This window comes from Ranitomeya imitator, chromosome 3 (assembly GCF_032444005.1).
Source record: "Ranitomeya imitator isolate aRanImi1 chromosome 3, aRanImi1.pri, whole genome shotgun sequence".
NCBI classification, from domain to species: Eukaryota; Metazoa; Chordata; class Amphibia; order Anura; family Dendrobatidae; genus Ranitomeya; species Ranitomeya imitator.
This window is the reverse complement of record NC_091284.1, coordinates 474,765,413-474,777,909: the sequence shown is the minus strand read 5'-3', so window position 1 is coordinate 474,777,909 and position 12,497 is coordinate 474,765,413. Positions and strand designations below refer to the sequence as shown.

The following is a 12,497-nucleotide window of genomic DNA, read 5'->3' as shown; positions in this document are numbered from 1 at the left end:
CACTTACTTTCTTCTAGGCCAAATCCTGACTGACTTGTCTAATCAGTGCTTGGATTTGATGAAAATATCTCTGTTTCTGTTTGTCCACCTGCTTTTGGAAGATTGATCACAGGTTCTCAATAGAAATGAAATCTGGGGTGTTTCATGGTCATGGACTCAAAATTTTAATGTTTTGTTCACCAAGCCACTTAGTTATCACTTTTGCCTTGTGACATAGTGCTTACTGCTGGAAAACCATTGCTTGACATCAAATTACTCCTGGATTGTTGGGAGAACAAAATGGCAAAAGAGATGCTCATCTGGTGGGACTATACTACTCTAAAGACCTATGAGTCTAAAAGTATGGACATCTAAATAAAACTGCCACTACTATATATAATGAATACTTTGGACCTGGAATTAAATAGTGTTAGAAAAGAGATTAAATCTTTTCAATGCTCACAGTTTGTTAAATGATTTTAATTTTTATAATGAAACACTCAAAACCAACTTATCTAAACTCCAAAACTTCATTATGGATATGAAGAAAAGAAAGTTCAAAAGAGGATTATACTCTGAATCAAGTCTAGAGCTGGAATAAGAAACCACATTCTATTCTAAAAAAATGCTTCCAATAATGCCACCCCATAAATGGAAAAGTTAGTTTTAGAGATATAGACAACTTCTTGGATATCTCTGTCCCGTCTACTTCGGGTGACTATTCTGATTCCTCAGCAAGTTCAACTAATAGCATGGCATTCCAACAATATAAGAAAACCAACATTAATAACCAACCTGGAGCTACAGCAAAAAATGGAGGAGACGGGCAGGCCGAAAGCACAGGGGGAGGAAGATATCAAACTGACCACAGGAGTCATCGCTACCAGATACTCCCGTTTGGAATTTATCCAGTTATATAGTCTCGGAAGCACAAATTTCAGTTTTAAGCAAAGGATTAGGTTTCTCACTGACCAGTGAGTTTGACATTTTTCAGACTATTCTGGACGTCAACAAACTGGCATGCCATCTAACTATAAAATGTCTTTTTTTTTTACACAAAACTCTGACAAAGATATAACACTTTTTGATGGTACTGAGAACAACATACAGGACAGTGTTAAAACATTTGAGGAACAGAAATCTCTACTATTACAAAACGATTAGAAACTAAAGTCGCACCAAGTACAGCAGCCAATAGAGACCAACATGTGATCACGTTCACAACCAACTATAGTACACAATGCAAAAACATAATTGGCATAATAAAAAAGTATGCACCCATGCTCAACCACGATAAGCTTAGAGAGATTTTAAAAAACAACATCCGTTTTGCAGCAAAGTGTGCACCTACCCTGGGCTCCATTCTGTCTCCCAGCCTTTTTGTAAGCGAATATAATTGGCCTTCTAACCAAGGAACCTGGATTAATGCCAAAGGTTTTTTGAAATGCGGAGTGAACCACTGTAAAGCTTGTGACCATGCACATATGGCCAATCACTTCTATTCCACACACAGCTCATCCACCTATCCGATACATGACTTTATTAATTGCAACACCCCTAATGTAATATACCTAATTGAGTACACAGAATGTAAATTATAGTATATGGGATGTACATCGTGTCCACTAAAAGTTCGTCTCAGACGTCATATGCAAATTGCCTCTTCAGAGAGGAGGACTTGAACTCTATATAGCGCCAGCTGTTGGAAGTAGCGATCCTACAAGTCACAATCAACCCTTTAATGAGTTTTGCAATATGACTTAGGATAAAAGCTAAATCAGAAACTCAGTTTGCAGTCACAGTGTTTCGGGCTGTTGGCCCTCATCAGTGCAAAGTACTAGATCTGATTTGGCTAGGTGAGAGGCTCTGGACTGAGGTCTAAGGGGTAAGGTTTCTCCTTGGGGGGAGTGACATACCAGCTCTGGCTTGTCAAGGTAAGGAGGCTTATTCGCCATGCAATGCTCCTCTGGGAAATTTTATTTGCAAATTACCTCTTCAGAGAGAAAGAGGACTTAAACTCTCTGTAGCGCCACCTGTTGGAAGTAGCGATCCTGCTAGTCACAATCAACCCTTTAAAGAGTTTTGCAATATGACTTAGGATAAAAGCCAAATCAGAATCTCCATTTGCAGACATGGTGTTTCGGGCTATTGGCCCTCATCAGTGCAAAGTATGAGATCTGATTTGGCTAGGTGAGAGGTTCGATGTCATCTTTCTGATGCGACCAGTTGTACGGCAATGTCGATATCCGCCACATCAAAACATTTTGCAAATGTACATAGAGGCAGTGTAGCCTCTGATGAAAATTTGATGAATTTAGGATGAAAACCTGTTTAGGACTCCACTCTCCAGAACAACTATATTGTTAGAAAATGTGGGAATTGGACTAATAGACATGGAAAAGATATGATGGGGAAAAACAAATACCATGCACTAGTGATAAAACCTAGCACTATAATGGGAGGCTCCTTTGCTGTAGCCCTAACGTATCTATGTACAAAACTGCTTCTGATAGGTCTCATAAATCATGGCAAATATGTAGACATAGTGAAAAATGGGACACATGCATACAGGACTTTTACCTCCAGCTATTTACTTCTGATGAGTCTTGTGATGGCAGATCCCAAAGATCATCTATATGAAGTTTAGAAAGACGGTAAACCTTTCTTGCAAGTGGAGTGATCCAGTTCAATGTCATGAAGGAAAATAAGCCGGCATTATCAATCGGATGTTGGTGACTGCAAAATATTTTAAAAGTTATTATACTGATATTTGTCATTACAACTATGCCCCAGCTTATATGACATATTATAGTCATAGAAACAATGCATGGATCAGGCACTGGCTGTATGATCTCAGCCAGGTATGTTTAGCTATGAAACATTGCAATGTTTCATAGAAAACATACTTCTAAAGCTTCGGGGACAGAGAACACGCTGTAGACTAGTCGTACAGGTGGGTTCCCAGTGTCTTCTCCTTGCACGCTGCCCTGGATTGACAGGTCTTGGACTATGCATGCACGTAGGCAATCCAGGGCAGGGAGAAGACGCCGGGGATCCGCCTGTCCAACTAGTCTATAATGCAGCTTGGTCCTCGGTAGCTTGTGAAGTATGTTTTTTCTCTGAAATGCCCAGCGTTTCACAATCAAACATACCTGGCTGAGTTCACACATGTATCATCTGACAGGTTCACTTTAATATGTTTATTCTGCAGTTTTACATCACTAGAAACTCCTGTTTAGTTGTCACCTAGCTTTCCCCAGCTTTTCTATATCTATAAAACAGTTGAATATACTGTATTATTATAGCAACATACTATTTTTACATTTTAATTACATTTGCACTTTATTTGCTTTACATATATAGGAATTTGTGTTATGTGCAGTTTCTCGGGAAAAACTTTAACACAATAAGTTTTCTGTTTGCAGTCTTTCATAAGGCTGTTTAACTATTTGTGTGAAGAGATCTTCCTATCCGTTGTGCCCCCTTTCTGTACTGCGTAATGGAGCAGTGGCTACCCACCATAAAGTAATGAGACATGTACTTCGCATAACCCAGACTGACACATCTACTGTACCTGTGTGTGTTGCGGAACGGCTTCAGTAATGGCAGACTGTGCTGGTATCTGATGGTAAATTTCTTCTTTGCTGTTCTGTCCATGTTACTTGTAGAGGAGAAAAGTCATGACTCCTGTTATTGAACCTGTGGGGAGAAGTGAGGAAGCAATGTCAAAGTCTGTCATATGCTCCCATGAATAGAGCCCTTAGGTGTATAAAGCTGCTGTGTCAAGTCATGAGTGACTCTGCAAAATAGTTCTAGTAACGCAGCGTAGAGGAACATTGGACTCAATGCCAACATTTACTACAACACGATTACTACACTATCCACTGACATCTCTTCAAACAAACTACTATGACTATAAACTATGAACTATCAGCAATGTGTTCATGAATAAGTAGGCTATGAATAGGATTGCCAACTTCTTTAAGTTTACAATCATTATTGGTCCTTAGATAGGATACACCCGACAGTCTGAGAACAGAGAAAACCAAAAAAAAGCCGAAAAGTGCACCAGCTGAGACTGACACTAATAGCTATTACTAGAGCTGCCGCCACCGGGGAGCACAGGACAAGGACACTGACAGTACTGCTGACACAACTACCAAGAAGAACCAACACAGTTCACGTAGTAAAATCCCCCACTGCTTCCAGCTCAGTGTCTATCCGCTCCCAGTATGTGCCAGTCTATATATAATACTACTGCACAAACATGACACAGCTGACAGGTGGTACCGTGAACACTAATGCACCATCCTAAAGAGGAATTCACGCCAGTATGCACTGAAGAAAATGGTGTGCTTCACCAACAGTTAACTCTAGGCTAAAGTCTATATCAAATTTTTTTTTTAATTTCATGAATGTTAACGATTTAGATAAGACAATGTATTAAAAAAATCTATGACAACAGTACCATCTTCTGGCTGTTCCTCTGTGTGGGAAGAGTTTTTAATTAATCTCACTAGGATACTGATTTCCAGAAGGCTGAATGGTATCACCAAGTGCAACGGCTTTTTTTTTAAAAAAGAAAATAGAAAGTACTGTATAATGGAAAATAGACGAGGTATTACTTGTAGTATTTCAGACCCCGGCTGTAGAACATGTGAATATTGTATTATTCCCCTTCCTTGCACATACAACCAAAACAAATACGCACAATTCTTGTTGGCATTGCTACAGTTTTCATTGATAGTTGCTATCATTACTAAACCCCTTAACGGTTTATCTATTAAGGCCAGGTTCATATTGTGTTAATGGCAATGTGCTGACGGCATCCGTTACACAGCGGCACTAACGCAATGTAACAAATGCTTCAGCGCACCCATTGACTGCCGTTATGTAGTGCATCGCTAACGCGTGTCATAATCGGCATGCGTTAGCGATGTGCCATCATTCTGTGACGCACCCTCGACGCGGTTTGAGGCGTTTCCACGTCTTTCACCGATAGCACAGATGGAGCATCTGCGCTATGGCAATCTTGGAAAAGGCACTAGCGTTGGTGCAGTCCGTTTAACGCATGCGTTGAATGGACTGCACCAACGCAATATGAGCCTGACCTAAGCCCTTTACTCCCCCCCCCCCCCAAGGTGGTTTGCATCTTAATGGCCAGACCAATTTCTACAATTCTGACCACTGTCACTTTATGAGGTAATAACTCTGAAACGCTTCAAGGGATCCCACTGATTTTGAGATTATTTTTTCAAGACATATTGTACTTCACGATAGTGGTAACATTTGTTGCGTTTATTAGTAAAAATAAACAGAATGGAAATTTGGCGAAAATGTGGAAAATTTTGCAATTTAAATTCATATGCCCTTAAATCAGAGAGATATATCACATAAAATAGTTAATAAATAATATTTCCCACATGTCTACCTTACATTAGTTCCATTTTTTAACCAAATTTTTGTTGTTGTTAGGAAGCTATAAAAGTTAAAAGTTGACCAGAGATTTCTCCTTTTCCCAACAAAATTTACAAAAGCATTTTTTTAGGGACCACCTCACATTTGAAGGGTCTATATGAGAGAAAACACCCAAAAGTGACACCATTCTAAAAACTGCACCCCTTTGGGTGCTCAAAACCACATTCAAGAAATTTATTAGCCCTTCAGATGCTTCACAGGAATTTTGGGAATGTGGAAAAAAAATGAACATTTAACTTATTTTCATAAAAAATGTACTTAAGACCCAATTTTTTATTTTCAAAAGGGTAAAAGGAAAAAATGGACTCCAAAATGTGTTGTTCAATTTCTCCTGAGCATGCCGATCATCCATATGTGGGGGAAAAAAAGCTGTTTGGACTCGTGGTAGGGCTCAAAAGGGAAGGAGCGTCATTTGACGCAAAACTTCCTGAAACAATTAGCGGATACCATGTGGCGTATGGAAAGCCCCTGATTTGCCTAATCAGTGGAAACCCCCACAATTAACCCCATTTGGAAAATAGACCCCTCAAGGAATGTATTTAGATAAGTGGTGAACACCTTGAACCCTCAGGTGCTTCACAGAAGTTTATAACGTTGAGCTGTGAAAATAAGAAAATCACATTTTCCCCTCAAAAATGTTATTTTAGCCCCAATTTTTTTTATTTTCACAAGGGTAACAGGAGAAATTGCACCATGAAATTTGTTGTGCAATGTCTCCTGAGTATGCTGATATCCCATAAGTAGAGGAATACTACTTTTGAGTTACAGTGTCAAGCTCAGAAAGGAAGAGGTGCCATATTGGAGTTTAGATTTTGCTGTAATGGCTTAAGGGTGCAATGATACATTGGCAGAGCCCCTGAGGTGCCAGAAAACAGAAATCCCCCATATGTGAACTCATTTTACAAACTACACTCCCCAATGAATTCATTTAGGGGTATATAATATGCAAATTGCCTCTTCTGAGAAAAAGAGGACTTAAACTCTATAGCGCCACCTGTTGGATGTGGCGATCTTATAAGTCACAATCAACTCTTTAACGAGTCGGTATAGTGATCATATTGACACTACATGTGCCTCACAGAATTTCATACCATTGAGCGGTGAAGAAAGAATAAATTACATTTTTACCACTAAAATGTTGCTTTAACCCCAAGTTTATAATTTTTCCAAGGGCTAATAGGAATTTTTTTTTACAACAGACTGAGGTCCATTTTTTCCTGAGTGAGCAAATACCATACATGTAATCAGGAAATATTTTTCAGGCACAGTGCAAAGCTCAGAAGGGAAGGAGCGCCATACTATAGTGCCGATTTTACTGTTATGTTTGCAGGTGCCATGACCCACTGGGAGAGCCCCTGAGTTGCCAGAACAGCAGAACCCTCCATGTGTGACCCCGTTTTACAAATTACACCTGTCAATGAATTAATCTAGGGGTGCAGTGATCATATTGACACCATGGTTGTGTCACAGAATTTTACACCAATTTTACACCAATTTTATGGTGTTGACAGTGCCTCCGTCTGTCTCATTATAGGGAATCTTCCGATAGGGGGTCTGTCTGAATCACGTATTTCAGAGATTTACACGGAAACCCCGGTGTAAGCACCAAAATGTGCACCAAGCCTTACTGCGATCTTTGGGAGGCAGAATGAACAAAACATTCTGGTGAAGAATTGGTTTTATTTGTTTTTAAGCTGCTCCTGTACAGTCAGCATGGTGGTGCAGTGGTTAGCACAGCAGCCTTGCAGCGCTGGAGTCCTGGGTGAAAAACCCCACCAAGGACAACATCTGCAAAGAGTTTGTATGTTCTCTCCGTGTTTGTATCGGTTTCCTCCCACATTCCAAAGAAATAGGGAATTTAGATTGTGAGCCCCATCAGGGACAGTGATGATAATGTGTGTAAAGCGCTGCGGAATATGTTAGCGCTATATAAAAATAAAGATTATTATTATTAAAGTGAATAGTGGTTTATTCTTCGGGTCGGTGCGATTACAGCTATACCAGATTTATATCGGGTTTTTATGTTTGGGTGCTGTCACACACTAAAAGATGCTTTTTATTGCAAAAACTAGTTTTTGCATCATCCTATTTTGAGAGCTATAATGTTTCCATTTTTGGGCCCACACCGACATGTAAGGGCTTGTTTTTTGTGAGACGAGTTGAGGTTTTAGTACTATTCAGGTCAGTGCAATTACAGTGATACCCCATTTGTATCACTTTTTTATGTTTTGGCACTTTTACACAATAATGACTATTTTATAGAACAAAATAATTATTTTTGCATCGCTTTATTCTGAGAGTTATAACTTTTTTATTTTTCCGCTGACGGTGCTGTATGAGGGCAGTCCCACACGTCCAGATAATTCCGGTACCGGAAAAATCGGTACCGGAATTATCCGTGTCCGCGTGCCCATGCGTTTCTGTGGCACATCAGTGTGGCACACGTGCGGCACACATGTGCCGCCGGTGTGCCCACTGGGTACCACACACACCGTGCAGGAGACAGCACTAAAGTTTAGCGCTGTCCCCTGCATCTGGTGCTGAAACCGCGATTCATATCTTCTCTGCAGCAGCGTTTGCTGTAGAGAAGATATGAATAAATATATATATAAACAATCCGCGCTGGGTTCTGTAGTTTTATGACCCCTAAATCCCTCCAAAAAAGAAAAAAGAGAGGAAAAAAAAAACTGAGTGTTTGCACCTTTTGTATGGCTTTAAAAACTATTTAAAAATAAATATGTGTTTGTTTAAAATAGCTCCGCCATGGAGCACAACATTGTCCAAATAACAAAAGAGGTTCTGAGCGATGTTAACTGTCCGTTAGAAAAACTTTAGATTTTTACCTGGTGCAGTATAAATGGTAAGGTCCTCAGTTCCCTTTAGTCGGTCTTTATACAAGTCCTAATGTGGAAGAGTGCGGCTTCAGTGGAGTTTATTTCTTCTTCCGCTTTCCCGTGAGCGGGCTCCAGGCAGTGCCCCAGCCGGCGGCAACCAGCCCTGTGCTCACCCACTCCTAACAGCGACTAAGCGCTGTTGTGCAGCTCTCGGTTCTCTGCCTCTGCAGGACCTTGCGTGACATCACGGTCATGTGATTGCTCATGTGACTTGCTATGGATAGCGTTGTGGACCAATTTCCTACGCGTATCGGAATAGGGCGTATTCCTTCATCAGGGATGGTCCGTTCTGGATGTTCTCCACCTATATAGCCCGCATTAGTCATGTGTCCACATTGTATATTGAAAGCAAATAGCTCAATCTCACTATTCAAGCCCTTTGGTGCTAAAGTGTCCAGTTGAAATATCATTTTTGTTTCCTCCCTGGACATCTGCTGGATGTAATTTCCTCTCCGCCAACTTTTACTAATGATTTTGAGGCTTGCAATTAAAGTACCCCCAATTGCGCCATTGTGGTGAGCGCAAAAGTGTTTTGACAGCGGATGGCCTTGAAATTTTTTATTAACCCCTTACCGGCATCGGACGTACTATACCGTCCGATGCCGGCTCCCCTGCTTTGATGCAGGGCTCCGCGGTGAGCCCGCACCAAAGCCGGGACATGTCAGCTGTTTTGAACAGCTGACATGTGCCCGTAATAGGCGCGGGCAGAATCGCGATCTGCCCGCACCTATTAACTAGTTAAATGCCGCTGTCAAACGCAGACAGCGGCATTTAACTACCGCTTCCGGCCGGGCGGCCGGAAATGACGTCATCGCCGACCCCCGTCACATGTCCGGGGGTCGGCGATGCGTCTCCATTGTAGCCATAGAGGTCCTTGAGACCTCTATGGTTGCTGATTGCCCGTCGCTGTGAGCGCCACCCTGTGGTCGGCGCTCACAGCACACGTGCAATTCTGCTACATAGCAGCGATCAGCAGATCGCTGCTATGTAGCAGAGCCGATCGGCTTGTGCCTGCTTCTAGCCTCTCATGGAGGCTATTGAAGCATGGCAAAAGTTAAAAAAAAAAGTTTAAAAAAATGTGAAAAAAATAAAAAAAACATAAAAGTTTAAATCACCCCCCTTTCGCCCCAATCAAAATAAATCAATAAAAAAAATATCAAATCTACGCATATTTGGTATCGCCGCGCTCAGAATTGCCCGATCTATCAAATAAAAAAAAGTATTAACCTGATCGCTAAACAGCGTAGCGGGAAAAAAACTCGAAACGCCAGAATTACGTTTTTTTGGTCGCCGCGACATTGCATTAAAATGCAATAACGGGCGATCAAAAGAACGTATCTGCACCGAAATGCTATCATTAAAAACGTCATCTCGGCACGCAAAAAATAAGCCCTCAACCGACCCCAGATCACGAAAAATGGAGACGCTACGAGTATCGGAAAATGGCGCAATTTTTTTTTTTTTTTTTTTAGCAAAGTTTGGAATTTTTTTTCACCACTTAGATAAAAAATAACCTAGTCATGTTTGGTGTCTATGAACTCGTAATGACCTGGAGAATCATAATGGCAGGTCATTTTTAGCATTTAGTGAACCTAGCAAAAAAGCCAAACAAAAAACCAATGTGGGATTGCACTTTTTTTGCAATTTCACCGCACTTGGAATTTTTTTCCCGTTTTCTAGTACACGACATGCTAAAACCAATGATGTCGTTCAAAAGTACAACTCGTCCCGCAAAAAATAAGCCCTCACATGGCCAAATTGACGGAAAAATAAAAAAGTTATGGCTCTGGGAAGGAGGGGAGCGAAAAACAAACACGGAAAAACGAAAAATCCCCTGGTCATGAAGGGGTTAATATTCCTCAAACGCTCATTAATCCTTACTTGCAAAGATCGTTTAGTTCGACCTATGTATAACTTATTGCAGGGGCATTTGATAGAGTAAATAACCCCTGTCGTATTGCAAGATATAAAATCTTTTATTTGCCATTCCGTGCTTCCGTTAGTAAGCGAAAGTTGTTTTTTTGTTTTTAGTAATTTACACGACATCGGGTCACCATGGCAACGATTGTTCACCCGCGATGACGTTGCGGGGTCTCCGATCCAAGGGCAGAGGGCTCCCAAAATGATGCAATCGACTTCGATCTCAGCATTTAGTGGGTTAAAATGCCAGGCTCCTGGCTCTGTCGGGTGTCAGCTGATTCTGATGAATAGTGTTGAGCATTCCAATACCACAGGTATCGGGTATCGGCCGATACTCGCGGTATCGGAATTCCGATACCTAGTTCCGATACTTTCAGTATATCGGATACCGGAATCGGAAGTTCCCATAAGGCAAAGTCCCGGTTTTATTTAATTCAGCCAATGAGGAATGATTACAAGTGTGGGCACATCCTGTTCTGCATGGTGACCATGTAACTACTGGCATGGCTGTGATTGGCTGCTGAAATGATGTCATGATGCCCTATAAAAGTCGCCGCCGCCATTTTGGGTTCACTCTGCTGTGAATTCAGTTAGGGACAGGACACTGTGTTCTGACTGAGGGCCAGTTTAGAGATAGCGATTTGCTTCATTGTGCTTTACCCAGGCTAATTTAGCAACCGCTGTTCACAGCTGTCTGCAAGGTCTGTGTGTGTGAGTGCAGTTCACTCTGTAGTCTGTTCACAGCCACAGCCGGTCGTGGTTAGCTCAGGGTGCGTCACTGCCTCATACTCCTCAATCCATTGTCCTTTTTTGCAATTAGTGCAGCCTGCTGCACATTTTTTCAAATGTATCCTATTAGTGGCTTTCCCTCCGTATCCTGCTAGATTGTGGAAAAACACTATATAGGATTACATAGTGGAGCTTGTTTTGGCCTTGCAGCGCCGTTCACGGCTGTCTGCATGGTCTGTCTGTGAGTGCAGCTTGCTCTGTAGTCTGTTCTACCGCCACAGCCGGTTGTAGTCAGATCAGGGTGCGTCACTGCCTCATACCGTTCCATTGTCCGTTTGTCAATTAGTGCAGCCTGCTGCACATTTTTTCAAATTTATCCTATTAGTGGCTTTCCCTCCGTATCCAGCAAGATTGTGGAAAAACACTATATCGGATTACATAGAGGAGCTTGTTTTGGCCTTGCAGCGCCATTCACGGCTGTCTGCAGGGTCTGTCTGTGAGTGCAGCTCGCTCTGTAGTCTGTTCTACCGCCACAGCCAGTTGTAGTCAGCCCAGGGTGCATCACTGCCTCTTACCGTTCCATTGTCCGTTTGTCAATTAGTGCAGCCTGCTGCACATTTTTTCAAATTTATTCTATTAGTGGCTTTCCCTCCGTATCCAGTTAGATTGTGGAAAAACACTATATAGGATTACATAGAGGAGCTTGTTTTGGTCTTGCAGCACCGTTCACGGCTGTCTGCATAGTCTGTCTGTGAGTGCAACTCACTCTGTAGTGTCTTCTGCAAAAAAATAAATAAATAAATAAATAAAGTTCACCAAACACACCACTGTACAGTTGTGTAGGCCACATTAGCTCATATTAATGTGTAGTCCACACTTTATAAAATTAGTGTTTCTTATATCTGTTAGCAGCTGTTCAGGAATAAGCACACTAAGCCCTTAGTACTTTTCTGTCTATCTTTATCAGTCTAAAGAGATGAAGAAGGCAGGGAGTAAGGCACGTGGTCATAGGCGTGGAGCAGGGAGAGGACGTGGGGATTCTGTGCCTGCTGCGGGCACCGGTGACTCATCACCCCCCAGTTTTAGCAGGGAACAGACCTTCATGAGCAGCTTTGTAGGAGCTCGCCGTACCCCGCTGCTGCGGGACGAACAAATTGAAGCCGTTGTCGGATGGATGGCAGCTAACGCATCGACTTCAATTAGTGCCACATCCTCTCAGGCACAGAGCACAGAAGAGCAACCATCTTTCTCTTCACCACCTGCCAAATTGCCCAGGCCATCAGAGAGCCCAGAACAGGAGCCATCTCTACTTCTGTTCTCTGAATCTCTTGGCTTGGAAAGAGGGGGCCAGCCAAGCAGCATTCTAGAATCAGAAGAAGAGGCAGTATGCAGTGATGCCCAACAGCTTGTTCTCTCTGAATCTGAAGAGGTGGGTGGGACATTGCCTCCAGTCAGCACACCTCAGTACGCATCTGATTATGAGACTCAGGTGCCACT

At 42.0% G+C, this 12,497-nt stretch overlaps 1 protein-coding gene across 1 annotated transcript in view; it reads right to left on the bottom strand.

Moving 5' to 3' along the window:
- The window catches only part of LOC138670302 (ATP-binding cassette sub-family C member 5-like), a 304,888-nt gene extending 301,114 nt beyond the window's left edge, over window positions 1-3,774 (bottom strand). The window contains exons 1-2 of the mRNA XM_069757511.1: window positions 3,554-3,774; window positions 2,560-2,715 (exon numbers count right to left, since the gene is read on the bottom strand). Of these exons, the coding sequence (XP_069613612.1) occupies window positions 2,560-2,715; window positions 3,554-3,636 (239 nt within the window). The 5' untranslated portion in view covers window positions 3,637-3,774. The remainder of the gene's footprint in view (window positions 1-2,559; window positions 2,716-3,553) is intronic.
- Window positions 3,775-12,497: the final 8,723 nt, after the last annotated feature.